This window comes from Colius striatus, chromosome 5 (assembly GCF_028858725.1).
Source record: "Colius striatus isolate bColStr4 chromosome 5, bColStr4.1.hap1, whole genome shotgun sequence".
NCBI lineage: Eukaryota > Metazoa > Chordata > Aves > Coliiformes > Coliidae > Colius > Colius striatus.
Window position 1 is genome coordinate 9701503 of NC_084763.1, and position 16931 is coordinate 9718433.

The following is a 16931-nucleotide window of genomic DNA, read 5'->3' on the forward strand; positions in this document are numbered from 1 at the left end:
GGTTGTTCTTGAATTATCACAGGAAACAAAAACTCAAAGTAACAAGGGAATTCTGTTAAGTGGAAATCCAAAGTATGATTAGACACACAAGACTGACTCCCCATTAATATCATACCTTAAATAAAAAGATTATGCTATGTCATTGAAGCTTGGTTTTGTTTAAAAATAGATTACATCATTTGTTACCGCCTCTTAAAATAACTTGTATTTTTATTTGCTACTACTGAGTCTTCTGAAATGGAAGGTCAGAGGCTGTACACTTTCTCCTTTCGCAACACTTTTTCCAGTATTTTGAACGTTATTAGTGCGGATTTTAGAAGTTTATTTTTGCTTGTGGTCTGCTCAAGGATTCAATATAAAAAAATAAAGCCCAGTGACAAGCACAATCATTAGGGGAAATTCTTTCAACTGACAATCATTTTCACCAAAAGCTTACCTCAACATTATGAATCATTTGTGACCACTTATGGTTAAGTAGGACACATTAAAATTTAATGGATTTCAATGCAAAGAGCCAACAACAGGATTGTGCACACCAAGGCACTAATGTGTTGATCCTAACTGCAGTTAGATGAGGAAAGTTGGAATTGCATTGCTGCCAACTAAATTTCATAGTACAAATGAATGAATCCCAAATCTCAAGTAGGATTTCTTTTTTATTCATTATGCATAATATTTTCCTATTTAAATTATTCATTTTTTAAATGTTACTGCTTGAGCTTTCTTAACCTTTGTACTCCTCTCAGTGATTTTTGCCAGCTGTAATATCAATTGGAGGAGGAGTGATTTTCTAAACATCACAATAAAAACCTTTTCACAACCCTGCACATAAATGTGTCTTGTTACACTTCCATCTTCTTTTGCTCCTTTTCATAATACTGTAATTTTGGAATATCCTGAAAATAATATTTTTATTTTCTATGAGTGCCTTCTTTCCAATAAAAAAATAATTCCAATGCTTTACACCATTTTATAGGTAATCCTTAAAAAATAACCACAAACTATAGAGTCCAGCAAGGTGGTGAAATTTGGCTGAATTCATTAAAATGAAAAAAGACCACATCAGATGCTCTTTCTCACTCTTCTCATGTCTGATACTCAGGTTTCCATTTTTACATCTGTTCACCTGAACCATGAAGAACAAGGTCACAAGGCAAGCTGACTCACCACAATCTGTTAATCTGTAATCTGTGTTTTAACTGTAAAACACCTAAAAACAACTGTATATAGGAGCTACGACACAAGCCTGCAAGGCACATTTTAATTCTATTTTCACACAGGTGTTACTGGATCATGGTATGACCTTGGGAAAGTCACTTTAATCCATATAGTTCGATTTTCTTTTCCACAGAAAGGAACTGACTTATTTACTAAAAGAAATAGAAGTTTTAGAGTAGACAAAGTTACAATGGAAAGAAGTTGCAAAGAGTAACAATTCACATCAGAGCGCCAAACAATCAACGTTTCTGGCTCCATCAAGCTGTTAAGCTTTTCTTGAGCAACCACAAAATCTTGTTGCTGTAAGCGCTCCCAAAATTCTCCCTAATGATTTGCTACTCCCCTTCCTTTTCAGTAAATCAGCTTTATAGGGCAAGGGACATAATTTAGTCTCAAAAACAGAACGCAAATTATTAGCTTAAAATGTTTGATATAATACTATTTGCTTATTTATAGACTTTTAAGATAGAATTGTTCAACATGAAGAGCCAATAAATTTCTTCAAGAAGGTTTTAAACATGGAAATCAGAAGTCACATGAAAGTTGCAGCACAGTAGTGTGTTCCATTATACACCATATCATGTCTTATTATTAGCTGGCATTACACAATGCAACAGAAGTGCTTAACAACATTAAGGGCTGTAAGTTATGGCAACTTCTCTGTTCTTATTATCATTCCTTTGTGATTATCATCTGCAATTAGATGAGAGAGAAGGTTATGTTGAAACTGGTGCCACAGCTCAGCCATGCTGCGCTGCATAAATTGGATACATAAGTGCACAATGACAATGCTGTTTATGGATTTAGTCTCCATTATGCCTTTGACAAACCTCACTAAAACCTCATTGCCTGATAGAGCCACACTAGTTCCACGGTTACTGCTAGTTCTCTGTGGTTACTGCTTTGGGCCACCCAAACTGAGAGCTGACCAGGAAAGGTGTCTTTCTACTCTTTTACTGCCACCTCTCATGGTCAGAGTCACCTGCTCCCTTGAATGGATAGTGACAGTTAGCTTGCCCCAATTATCATAGTGAAGGAACTGTGCATATAGTTGCATGGACATCAAAGGCCCCAGTATGGAGAAGGAAAGCAGTGTGGCATAACAAAGAGAGAAGTAGTGCAAAAAGTAATGGAGGAAAAACCAGAGAAAAACAAACAAAGCAAAGTCATACTGGTAGCCTTACTAGAAGGAAAAACTACAAAGAGAAGATAAAAAGTACATACATTGCCAAACATTCGTTTGCCTTAAGGCACAATAAAAAGTATTGGAAGATCAAAAACAGTTATGCAGTGATGATGGATCTGTTTTGGTTTCAATGTGACTGGTACACAACTCCCCCAAGAGAAACATTTATCTGAGTATGGGAATTCCAGCTTCTACAGGCAAGAGAGAAAAACCATGTGCTTGTTACAATGCAAACACACGTTAACTTCCAAATCAGATAAATCCATCTAAGTTTTGAGCACTAAAGAAAATGAAGATTAATGAATGTAATACTCTAGTGATGCATAGTTATACTTTTTATAGTTACTAAACCAATTCAGCCAGTAAATATAAGAAAAACCTTCTCTTTCTCTTTCACTGTAGAGTTCCACTTTCTTTAACATCATCTTGTATATTAAAAAAATACCTGTTCACTGTTTGTAAAGAACCCACTTTCAGAGGAACTCAGTCTTTCAAGGTACTTTATTGATCAGCCCTTTATGATTTTAAGGAAGCCAGGAAAGGGTTTCATTGCAACAGTTTAAGCAAGTTAATGTCAACTTCGTATTCAAGGGCCAACAAATCTACAGGAATTAATTGGCATACAGTGTATTACAAGTGTGCTTTAAAAGTCTCTGGGTACATTGGAAGAAAAAGTCCTCAGCAAACTGACTTTCAATGAAAAATGGGCACTTTCGTACAGGTTTAGATTCCTGAGATCACAGATACTTACCAATGTCCTCCAGACACTTTTATATACGGTACTGTCTCATGAAAGAGCAGAAGCAGAAGAAACACTGAAAAAGGTAGGGAAAATGCTGAATCTAATCTGGTCAACAGCAGATTGACCAATCTCAAGTGTACAAAATCCTTGCAAGTATTTGTGGCAAGCTTTGTGATTAAAACTTCACTTTCGCTTTTCCATATATAGATTTCATAGGTATTGTTAAAAAGCTTTGTGAATACATAAGATATTTCAACTAAGAAAAAACTAACTAAAAGAATTAAGGGTTAAAGTAGCAAGAAAAAAAACCATTATTGCTACAGAAGACATATGGAAAATATCTGCAGTGATAATCACACTTCATAATGGACCAGTATTCTGTGGAGATACAGAGCAATGGATTTGTGCCACATTTGAGGGAAAAAAATATGTTGATAATTTTTATATACATCTCTGAACCAGCATGGGAGCCTGCACTAAGCTGACAATGCACCACGATCTCAGGCTCACAATACTTAAGTTACAGGGCAAGTCCTCAAACTGTGATTTATCAGTCTCCTTACAAGTTTTTGAGAGTATCTGCTGACAGTTCAGAAGTGTTTAGTTCCCAGTGCAGACTTCTATGCCCTCTTCAGGTTGCTATATTAGTTTTGAATTTAAACTACAAGTCTAATGTCTCCAAACAAAAAAAAAATACTGTAGCTGCTACTGAGATAACACCACCACGACAGAGAAATCTGTGTAAGTAGAAAAGGCAGGCATTTTGCAAGACACTGAAGTCCACGCTATGAAGTTTGACAATACCCGAGTTGTACTGCTTGTCCTTTTCCTGTAATGACCAATAAAGAATAAGTAATACGGGAAGAGAAGAATTTACAACAGCAAAAATACCGTTTTCTCCAATTGAACAAGCTATTACTAGTCTTACTGTACACACTGTGTACGAACATCTTTGCAGGAGTGTTTATGTCTAACATATATAAAAGTATGAATATTGCTCTTTCAGAAACTCAAATCCATATGTTTTTCCAATTTACCCTGACATCCTCCTCAAGTTTAGTAGCATATAAACAGAGAGTTCCTTAAGGAATATGACACAGTTGGTTGCATCGCAGTTTTCCAGTTAAGAAAGCAGCTTTGAAATATGATATTCACTCACAGGTATCACTACAGGATCTTGAAATGAGGCTTTTAGGTTTATGCATCAGAAAAAAATCAGGAAAACTTTTGTCTTACAAAGTATGACTAAGTATAGATACGCACCCAGAAAGTATTCAGTGCGGTATGGAGATAGAGATGGAACAGAGTGTAGCAGATACAGACCTGATACAGACAAAAAACCCATTCCATTTAAGAAAAACAACAGTAAGAACTGAAAATCATCACCAAAAGACTTAGATAATTTAGTTACAAATACTATGAAAGAAAGGTTACTTAAGAAACACACTAATGGTTTTCCCAAAGTTTAAACATTATAAAGATGACCATTAACTGCCACCTGTACCTCCAAAATTTGCAATAAACCAGTTTAATGTGCAGGAAACATAATGTATATCAAATAAGGACACTAAACCACCACACACACTATCAAGAGATACTGTTCAACATTATCCAAGGTGTTTAAGTGTTCAGATAAGCTTTGCCACTGACACTCTGGACACACTAATCCCATATAAAGATCTAAAGACATATCAATCTTAAATATTGCAATTTACTATGAAATCCTAATTTGTGGATGCAAAATAGTCCTATTTGCCTTATAATTTCAATTATGAAGATTCAGTTGACCTGAGAAGATTCTAGTCTTTGGCATTCCACACATTTCACAGAATGGTGGGAGTTGGAAGGGGCCTCTAGGTATCATCCAGTACAAATCCTCTGCTAAAGCAGGTTCACCTAGATGAGGGGGCAGAGGAACACATCCAGAAAGCTTTGGAAACCTCCAGAGAAGGGGATTCCACATCCTCACTAGGCAGCCTGTGCCAGGGCTCCCTCACCCTTACAGTAAAAGAGTTATTCCCTGTGTTTAAGTGGAACTTCTTGTGTTCCAGCTTTTGTCCATTACCCCTTGTCCTACCACAGGGCACTACAGAAAAAAAGTGTCACCCCAGGCTCTTGACATCCACCTTTTAAATACTTTTAAGTATTAATGAAGTCCCCTCTCAGCCTTCTCTTCTACAGGCTGAACAGTCCCAGGTCCCACAGCCTGTCCTCATAAGGTGCCATTTGCACACTGGGAACTACTATAGGAAAATCACAGTTCTGTTCTAGCTAAAGAGTAGGTGAGATATACAAAATACAGGTGAGGGAATGCTGAAAACAAAGCCCCAATCAGTATGACATCTAAGCAAGTCTGCAAACAAGCACTGTTGTTGCTGCACAAGGCTTTCAAAGCAATATTGAAAAATGTGCAGGTGTTACAAGAGACCTTTAGAAGCCACAGAATTAACTCACCACAGGTCATTGGCATTTATGTCATAAATGCTCGCGCCCAGTAAACTCAATATGTGACAACCTAGGTGGTCTACAGCACCTTTCCCCAGCACTTCTCTGGCACTGACCCACACTTTGGGTTGGCACCACTCCCTAAGCCCCTCACCGTTCCTTTCATCCAACCATTTACACACTGCCAAAGGCAACACGGTACATGATACAGCCTGATGTGGCTTACAGTTGTAATCATATTTAACCAATGATTCTGATTAACTTTTAATCATCCTTATAAGTATATTTTACATACTGGAAAAGCTATCATGTCCCTCTTTAACCTTCACTTTTTATCTCAGAAGAAATAAAAAGCAAAGTTGTTTCCACCATTTACATTTTCTGTGCTCTTCTCCAAGCTCTATTCGGTTTGTATACGTTTTTCTTGAATTATGTTACCTTTTAATTTCAGCCAAATCATTCTCATGAAGAATAGAAATAAAGAATTAGATCTCATAATTCAAAGGAACGTGATTACATCCCTAAGTCAGAATTCACCTTTAATGGGATTGTCTCGCTGACTAATTCAGTTGCTGCTCCAATATAACTCCAAGAGTAACTCCTGTCTATCCTACAGCAACAGAGCTTAGGGAATTAGTTCTGTTTTCAGTTTTTCTAACTCTTACGTGCTAGATTTGAGCTCATCTTGATTGAACATCTCACTGACTTCAGATTCTTCCTCTAATTTATCAACAGCAGAGCTACTGCTCTTTCATTGTGTTTAAAACCTCTGCTTGCTTGTGCAAAACCACAGTTTTAACATTCGTGCTCCATATTCTTTACTTTCCATCACTGAAGCCATTAATGAACAGAAACAGATCCAGCAAAGACCACGGTATACCCCTTACATATACTCTTGGATTAACTACAAATACTGATAACTGTTTTCTGAAGGGATCTTTCAAATACTTGCACACTTAAAGATAATAATCAGTTTTTCAACGGGGCTTCAGGCAATTTCTCTAGATTTCAGGGTATGCCATCTTGAACATATTAAATTTAGCTTTCAGAAATCCAGCTTACTGTTGGTGGTGCAATGCCAGAAGAGTCCCAGGCACTTTTAAACACTTATTTTTAAAGTTACTTATTACAGAAAAAGAAGTTTCCACCATTAAGAATAGGCTGAATAAAAAGGGAAATTGAACAAAATCCTCAAGCTAACGATACCTACCAAACAATTATGGGGCCACCTTTGGCTAGGCACTTAAACATCTTGAAGAACTTTTCCCTAGATTAACATCCAATATTTAACCATAAATCCTCAGATATAAATTCAATTCTCACAATCTCCCTTTCCAAGTATAGTTCTACCTTCACCTATTTCTGTTCCTTCCTTTAAGGGCTGGGAGAAGTTGTTCCTCTATTTTACAGGCACTATCAAAGAGTTCTGTAATCAACAGCACATAATTGTTTGATATATCAATTTCCCTTTGTAAGGCATCATTCTCAACTTCTTCTTAGTTTAGACTGAATAGGTATTTTTAGTTGGAATCAAGAATGGAGAAAATTTGATTATTCCCACTAAATACATCTGGTTGCTCCCACTAAATACATGTGGTCTTAGGCACATGAACTATTCTTTTTACATGAATTTAAATGGGCAGACAACTCCCAGGAACATCCCTGAAACATTCCACCTACTAATAGAAGATCAAATCAGAGAGGAAGAAACCTAGTTCAACCTCCCTCTGAAACATACAGCTGATACAAATCATGTTGCCAGCCTCAATTACTTCTCCCTTCAGACCTGCATCTAACACACAGCACTACCTGTCACTGTAGGCATCCAGAGAAAACCCAAACAGGTGACAAAGAAAAACATGTTTAAAAATCATCACTAAAACTTTTTTTCTCCCAGGAAAGCTCCAGATTTTCTGCATTCTGTTCAAAGACAAACACCCACACAGTTTCAAAGCATATCTGTGCATAACAAAGCTTAAACAACCAACCTACTGGACAGTAACTACTAAAACAGTACAGTACTCTAAGCACTTGGCAGAAATATTGCTCTAATGAGCTTGTACTGTAAATGAAGACCAAATTTCTTATTTCAAGTTCTTTCATACTTTTACAAAAAGCATATTCTCTCAGCAGTTTATGAGTACAGGTATAAATGTACAGATCCTTTTATCAAGGCTTCAGGCTGAACGCAGTGAACATGAGAAAGCTACATTAGGTTTTATAATTTCTGTAAATGACACTTTCTTAGGACACTCTGAAGTGTTAGCCTAATTAGGTCATAATTTTGATTCTTAATTAGGTGATTTGAGTTTCAAAAGGGCTACATACTAAAGTCAGCAATTATGGAAGTAAAATGATTTATTTTGGAATCTGGATTACAGATTTTGATTCTTTTTAATGTAAGTCATGGCTCTAGGGCACTTCAAGAATAGCTAAACAGTTTATGTTGAGTGGGACATAGCTACACCAGGTCTGAAACAGGTCCTAACAGGTACTTAATTTTTCACCATTCATCATGTGAAAAAGGAATTCTGGTCCCACATATGATCAATACATGGCTAACAGACCACAGTCAAATCTCTTATGTTTGGCTTGGAATGGACTTCCTTGCATTATTTTTGAGAGGTAATATAACTGTCTACCTATACCACACTGGTAAAAATTATTCTAGCACACATCACTTGTACCTTTCTTGGTGATATTTTGGCCTCATGTAATAGAAGTGTTTAACACTTTTTAAAATTTTAGTCTTTGTATGTGCAAAGTGGAAAATAAGACTTAAGGTCCTTCATCAAGAGCATAACTTTTAATATTTTTACAGTTTTTAACAGTTTTACTGTTTTCCTAACAGAATTAATCATAACCAAATAGAGTGGTTCCCTGAACTCAATAATACCAGTCAATTGAACAGAAACAAGTTGATTTCCTTATCAAGTCACCTTACTAGGTTAGGTAGAAAAATATGAACTGCAATTATTTATACCTTTTCAAAACTATCAGAAGGCAAAACAATGCCTATGTATCTTTTAAAAGTTCACTGCTCCATTTCATATGATTATCAATCCACTTCCAGATATGGGCATAGTGTAACACTGAAGAAAAATTATATATATGGTTTCTACCATTGCACAGTCTGCAGCTGTTTTACTGAATCATTTAAAGTAGCATATGCAAAGGAGGGCTGTACACAGCAATAACATGGACTTTTGAGTTGCTGAAACATTGCACAGGCCATTCAGATTGTATTGAACATGAATCAACTTAATCTTTGTGATGTAAGAAAACAGAAAACAAAAATCAAGATCCTGCCCTAACACAAAAACAGCTATCATCAACTACCATCAACAACCACATCCATGAAGGCAAGAATAATGAAGTTCCAACATTAAGCATGCAGTGTGCATAGACTCATACTTCTCCCTACAGATGGGAAGACTGCTGTAGGTGAAGGCCATTGATGTCAAAGATCAGTGATATTATGTGCTCTAGGAGACTATAAAGCTGAATGAATATCCAACCCAGATTCAGAACAGGTAATTGGAAAAAAAAAACCTGCTTCCAAGTCAGCAGGAGTATCTGATATTTATTAAGAGATTCAGTAAAGAAAAAAGGCAGGGAAAAAATGTCTTGGCAATAGTACAGGGATGCCATCCTTCAGACTCTATGAATAGAAGATGTGGCTTTGCTCCTACTGTTACTAAAACAGAGGAATATAGAAACAGACACGGATGTCATTCCTTTAAAAAATGATGTTCATTTAAATCATCATGAAACACTCTGAAATCTTCTCTATGTTACTTTTCCAAATGAGAACTATTCTTCAACACCTACTTTAGTTTCACCTTTAATTTCACACTTTTTCTGAGATATCATCCAGCCAACCACTACTTTCTAAAGTTAGATTTTCTTTTATTGCGCTATCACTACTTCACAGTTAGTCACAAGTATATGTCAAAGCCAGTAATTCAACCATAAGTATTTCTATAACAAGAAAGCAAGACGTGTCACTCCCTGCTCTTCCATCACGTTAGAAATGCATGCATGTACCAAGTGCGTGTATATATTCAATTGAAAAGTGCAAAGAAATAAGTGAGAGCACAAAGATGTCCATCTGGGCTTCATTTGCTGCATTACCATGTATATGCTCTAAGAGCAGACATAACTCATCAAACTGAGATAAAACTTATTACGTAACTCATTCTGCTCATCAGCAACATAACCAGTGAAAAACAAACTGTGAAAACAACATGCACAACTTTTGATTTTTATATACAAATATATATTTTGAATTATGAACATATGCTTCATGTCTTACCTGGCATGACAGCAGCCTGCTGAGTGGCTGCGTCTGTACTTAAAGAAAGACGACCGCCCTTCGCCAATCTATCACAGAAGAGGGTGATGTTCTTTTTCAGCCTGCTAGTATCTTTAGGCATGCACAATTGGCTGCTGAGAGTCAGGGCCTGTTCCTTAGAGCTCTTTGACAAACAAGTTCTTAACAAGTAAGAGATGGCAGCATCCACAGTTTCCTCCCAACCCTGAATTAAAGAAAAGGAAGTTAACAGAATTAGGTGAATTTCTAACAGCGTAGAGTCAAGTTGTAAACACCTATGAGACAAGCAGCTTGGTAATCAGTTCAGTTATAACAAGCAGTTGTCTATGCAAAAGCTTTCAGGAGGAAAAGCTATGTTGGGTGTCATATTCAGTATATATACTTTCACAAAATTAAGTGTTGACTCCCGCAAATATCACTCAGTGAAAGCAACGTACTCTTCATAAGGCACCTTGAAAAGCACCTTTGAAAATGAGGTTCGAATTTGTAATCTGTACTACAGTTTACAGTGACAATCAATCATTTGTGTTCCTTCAAGTAAGAATCCTGGATAGTAGAAGATTATTTTTGACAAGGTTATCAGGTTAATGTGAGAAATGTACACAACATCTAATTTATGCAGAGTCTAATGCAGAATTGACTACTTGTTGCATTCTATAATCTTGAATTACATTCTATGATGAGACCATGCGATTAATCCCAAGTGAGTATCATTAATGAACCCATAAGTTAGTCACAAAATCTGCTCATATAATTTCAGTATAATTTTACAGAGCTTAAAATCAGCAACTAGTGTGAAAAGCTTTGTGGTCTGCTAATTCAGGGCTCAACATCTTAGTGTTCAGCTACATGCAAGCAAGTTTTTTATATTTACGCTAGGTACCTGCATGTACAAGGAAGTAATCTTTGTAATTCTACAGATTACTGTAGAATTAGTGTCTGCTCTCTCAACACTCCTGATTGGTTGTGATTTATTTTGGCAACAGTCTTTATTGACTCCAGACATTGAGGCTACAGTCTGGGACAACCCAGCTCTATCTGCTGCTAAATTAAGAGAAGGAAACACCAAGGTAGCTCTTCATATAGAGATTACTAAGGCAGAACAAAAAGAAAACTCAAGTATCCAGTTATAGTTGTTTTATCCCCAAAGTATTGTACTTCTAAGCTCCTCTTCATGATGCATTCTGATTGTAAAAAACAGCAAAACCACCTACTCACCTAAATTCCTACAGCTGGGTAAGTGTAACATTTTAAAGAATGATGTTAACTCTGCCACTGTCAAGAAAACTGTAAATTTCATATTCTATTCTATTACATATATGACTTTTGTGAAGGCTAAGGTACTGCTTTTGACACAAACACACAAAGGACACTCTTCCTGAACTTGTTACTTCCTAAGAACAGGTCCAGGACAGATGCTTATTAGTAGTCAAGTGTATCAGTGAGACCACACAATCACGTGAACTTAATGGTCAAAACATACACTATTCCCAATATTGTCCTAAAAACATGCTCTATGTGTATAAAACATTAACATTTTGCAGGGGAACAGGATCAGCTAGTGAGGTTTTCTTAGTCAACATTTGCCTTTTCTGACTTGAGGACAATGACAACAAACATGCTATCTTATCTAGGGTTTCCCTCCAAAAAACATGCAAATGACAAGTATCATGTCAGTCAATGCATGCTGTGGTAGCTTATCATTTTTCTAATATTCTAGAAATACTTCATTGAACTGTAATCCATCCACTGACCTGTGGACAGGAAATAATTTATTCTGCAGTCAATTTAAAGAGGTTAATGAGCTGGTAAATGCTGTCAAGATTCCCACATATTGGGCAATGAAACTTAATATGTACAAAACATCACAATCAGTCAAGTCAGGCACTCCTAATTATACTACAAATCATTATAAATAAGGCAATATAAACATACAAATCTGACTTTCACTGAAAGACAAAGAAACGTGATTAATTGTTGTCGGCATACAGTAGCTGAGAAGCTGGCCAATACATCCTTTGAAATAAGTTATAAAAACACAGGTAAAAGGAATATTTTTTTAAATAAAAGGACCAAAACACTAGCTAAAGGAAGTCAGGAAATTAAAAGTGGCTAGTATTCCGTCCTTGGCTCACACAGGTATGTCTTACTTGGTACCACAGTCTTAAACATTTTCCAACTCTTGCTCTTGTATTTCATTTCCATGTAAAACTGGTTTCTCAGTAGACCATAAAACTATCTTCTCCAATTCCAGGACTGTTGACAGAGTAAGTCCAGTTAAATCCAAAGCAGCCTTATGACTAGGGAGAGTACAGAACAGCTACCTCTATATATAAAGAAATCTTGATGAAAATCTGTTCAGGCAATTCTATACAACTAAGGACAAAAGCCGGAAAGTAAGACTGCATTTGTCAGCTGTTTTTATTGGTGTAACGGGAGAAGAGAAGGAACAAGAAATTTTTTTCGTCCCTTGTAAACTAAGAAGCTAAAAGATGTTTGAAAAATGAAAATGTTCTAGTCTATAACCTACACTGAAGAATGATTCTATAGCCATAGCTGTAATATTCATTAATGGCTTTCTGTGTAGCATTCTGTATATTTGAAGTCTGACAGGAAAATCTACAACAGAAATATGACACCAATAATTCACCATCAATGACCAGCAAACGTTGCTGTAACTGCTACGACAAATGTGATTCAAGACTCAGAAAAGAAGGTATTATTTCTTCATATTAACTGCATCACCGGGAATAGGTAGAAAAGATAAGTAATTCATCAATTTAACTTTTTAATTGAGAAAGGCTTGGCTTCATATTTTGCATCTATACATTGTTGCTTTTCTCTTGCAGGCAATAGGTAGAGATTAGCACTTTCTTGTAACCAAATCATATGCACCGCAGGAGTCTAGAATAACATGTAAATGATTTGTGTATTTACTTTCAGAGAGTTATCAAGCTTTAAAAAGAATGCACACACAAAAGCAAATAATAGATGGAACTAGGGGACAGAAAGGAGCCTTGGGATATGTTGAGATTGAATGCTTAGATCTTATGACAGCGTTTTATTTCCTTTAGTGTTCTACAACTGTCATAAATTCAGATAATGTACTAGAACTTAAATTCTACAAAAGCTCTGAACACAAAATGCTCAAAACACATGCAGACAAAAGTAAACTGAACAGGTGGGATTCTTTGTGACATATGAATCTAATTCATTACACTGCGTCATAAAAGAAGTTAAAATATCTGGTTAAAATTGTGACTATAAACAGTGAAATAAGATATACAAGTGATGGAAGAGATGAGCAAAGGGTTTCCATTACACTGATGGAAACATCCTTGCTATATGAGAGCAGAAAAAAAAAAAAAAAGCAGATGTCATCCCTGTAAAAGGCATTACTTAGCTTGGATGTTATATCTACAAAGTTTGAAAAGATACAAAGTTAATCAGTTAATGATTTTGTCTGTCACAAGGTTTTTTGATAAGCTAGAGAAACACTTAGGAACCCATGGAAAGACCAGATGGTTTTCACTACAGTTGAGAAATAAATATTGTCTGCAGTGCTTACACCAGACACAAAGACAGGACTTAAAGTCACTGAAATTTTTGACTGAAATTTAAACTCCAGTGACAGAGCTTCAAGCAAAAGTGTTTGCACTAAAGTCTAACAACCAAGAAATCAATTCCATTCATGTAGAAGAGCAGCAACCCTCAAAAAGTGATTGCTAATGATGAAGTCCACTACAACAGCATTATTTTAAAATGGTTAGACATTTTCATCACTGGTTCTCCATTAGGCCATTTAGTTTGGCTTCAATTAAATCTACCTGACTTCCAAAAAGGAACAGGCAAAGTAGCTTTTGACTGTCAGGGGAAAAAAAACCCAAAACATCTTCAATATTTCCCAAGACACACAAAAGTAAGAAAAAGTCAAATTAAAACAGCTACTTCAATCCATAGTTACAATCTTTCAGATGCTACTGTGCATATCCCTAAACTGAAAGAATATTGAATCCTATTCCGGACCAGACTCTAGAAACACAAATGTCATCATAAACAGTCACTACAATCAGCTGAACACCATCCTAACATCATCTACTGTGCTGCATCTAGGACACCTCAGCCCATCATGGTGGGCTTTTAATTTTTTTAAATATAAAAATGGCCAATAAACTACATGAACACACAATAATTTTGGGTTATTGCCCAAATGATCAGAGAACATACAGAACACATTAAACAGAAAGATGGACAAATATTTCTTAGAGCTCAATGAAACGCAGCCACAAATAGACAGTTCAAACCAATAGAATTACAAGTCTTCTGTATTTTGCCTGATGTTAATAATTCTCTGATAAGAACCTTCTCTAAATGGGCTTAAGGTCTGTGGAGGCAATCTTTTAAGATACATGACTTTAGCATTACTTAAGAAACAAGTCACTTTGCCAAGAGAAACCTTGAAAGTTTATAAAAAAGATGAGATGAAAAGACAATTTAGTGCAAACACTAGCTATGGTTTGCAACAAAAAAACAACAAAAAAGCTTTTATTTAAAAAAAACGTTATGCAGATACAGCAAAATAAGAGAAATAAGTCAGATGCCTGGAGAAATCGGCACACAATGGTGCACAATGGTTTACACAATTTTACGTTCAACAAGCGTTGTTAAATCTCTTCCTAAATAAAATTCATTCTAAAGCTTTTAAGATGTTCCAGACAGGAAACTGCATCCTTTTTTAGGCTGCAGGAACTGGGGCTGTTTAGCCTAGAAAAGACAAAACTGAGGGGAGATCTAATTAATATTTACAAATATCTAAATGGTGGGTGTCAGGAGATTGGAGTATCTCTTTTCGATGGTATCTAGCAACAGGACAAGGGGTAACGGGATGAAGCTGGAGCACAAAAAGTTCAAGTTAAACTTATGAAAAAAACTATTTCACTGTTGAGGTGAGGGAGCTCTGGCACAGGCTGCCCAGGGAGGGTGTGGAGGCTCCTTCCTTGGAGGCCTTCAAGACCCGTTTGGACATGTTCCTATGCAACTTGATCTAGGTGAACCTGCTTCTGCAGAGGGATTGGACTAGATGATCTCTAAAGGTCCCGTTGAACTCCTACCATTCTATGATTCTATGATTTTTGTAGAAGAGTAGATTAAAATAAATTATAATATTATTTAGGGCACAGTTTTTCGAACCTGGTGGTACCGTGGACAGGGTTTCTGTGTGGGGAAACAGTGCTCTCTAGGAAGCAGACCTGGAGCAGAATGAGGTGTCTCCTGTAAGAGCTCAGAAATGTTGTAAGGCTGAGGACATTGCAGGGAAAGAATGGAGTGGATAACATGGAAAGGGCAGCAGGAGGAAGTGACTGTTCAGTGGTTTCATTTGAGAAAAACAGAACTCTACACACTGTGGAAAACTTAGCTACAAATGAATAGTGTTTGTCTTAAGCATAAATACAGTATTCTAATAGGATAAACTTGAAAAAGATTTTTCCTATGCTGTGTTCATGAGCCATAGATATTTGATTCTGTATCATACGTGTCTCAAAAATTCTGAATTGACTTTGAAAAGCCTTTGCTGTTATTCATATTAATCCTAAACCAACTCCCATCTTTCAAGCTGCCTATGAAGTAATTCATCTTGGAGTGATAGCCAAGACAGTTCTGAAAGAATCCACATGCTATGTGAAACATACTGCAAAAGCTATGCAAAATTGGTGCAAGCCAAATTATGTGAATTCTTGCTGCTCTTAACTCAGGAATTTGCCTGGCTATATCTTATTTCTTGACTTTAGTCTCAATCATGATTTCATCAGCATTCAAAAATGCTAGAATACTTGGAAACTCACCTTACTAAATGACAACATTGGCATTTACAGTTATGCAAACCACCAAAGAGATTTCTACATCTAAAAGCACTGTAAATGTGAATTCACAACAAACACCAGGCACACGTATCTCTGTACTTTGTGTTACAGTAAGATAATTTTTTTAATCACTGTAAAAGCAAACTGATAAACCACTAATCCAGGGCTACTGATCTGAAGGTCTCAACACAGGCACAGACCATTATCAGACTATTAGTGGCACCAGTCATCCTAACTCACATTTTTCAAGCATTATTTTGTGTTTCTAATGGACACATTTGTCTCAAACAGAAGTGAAATACCACAGCAGCCATTAAGATAGTATGAAACATTTGCCTATTCTGCCAGAAAGGGAGTTGATAGACTTTCCTTTGTATTCATCCCTGAAAAATTACTGCTGAAAATGAACTGATGAGGCATTTAAGATAACTTTTGAACAGTCTGAATAAAATGAAACAAAAAGTCAAGCAAGTAGACTCCATATCTATATATCACTCAGACAAAATGCAGTAAAATATACTAGAGTCTTAATGTACCAAAGTTTGAACAGTCTCCAGAGACAGAGTATTTTTAAACATGCACAGGACTTGGTTGAAGAATTATCCTTGTAATAATAGAAAACAAGTTTTCTTTAACAGAGCAACCTGGCCTAGTGAAAGATATCCCTGCCCATAGCAGGTTAGAACTAGACCTTTAAGGTCTCTTCAAATCCAAATTGTTCTATAAAAAAAATGTGAGTCACAGATTATTCTAGAATCTTCAGTAATTCACTTTTGTATTTTAAAAAAAAAAAGCACCAAAAAAAGCACCCTAACAACAAAAAAAACACTACAAAAACAGCCCCCAAAAACCCAACCCGGCAGCCCTCTACATATAAAAGTAACAAAAACCTGGAATACCTAAAAAGCCAGGAAATGGTAAAATCCTACAGACCAGTGGAATTCAAGTCTGACAGAACTCCAGACAAATGACTAAAGCTTAAATATGCTCCAAATCTATAAAGTGCCTAAGGGGGGTATTTGGATTGAACACAAAATACAAAAAGCACCAACTGAAATTCTTATACTAATCCTGCTGGCTCTAATCATATCATCCTTAAGATATGATTAAAAGATTCACTGATCTGATTTTTATTTCTATCGGCAT

The 16931-nt window shown here is 36.2% G+C and overlaps 1 protein-coding gene across 4 annotated transcripts in view; it reads right to left on the reverse strand.

Annotated features, from left to right (window-relative positions):
- The window catches only part of BBS9 (Bardet-Biedl syndrome 9), a 275656-nt gene that overhangs the window by 128699 nt on the left and 130026 nt on the right, over positions 1 to 16931 (reverse strand). For all 4 annotated transcript variants that reach the window (XM_061996330.1, XM_061996329.1, XM_061996331.1 and 1 more), the window contains one exon: positions 9907 to 10129. In XM_061996330.1, the coding sequence (XP_061852314.1) occupies positions 9907 to 10129 (223 nt within the window). The remainder of the gene's footprint in view (positions 1 to 9906; positions 10130 to 16931) is intronic.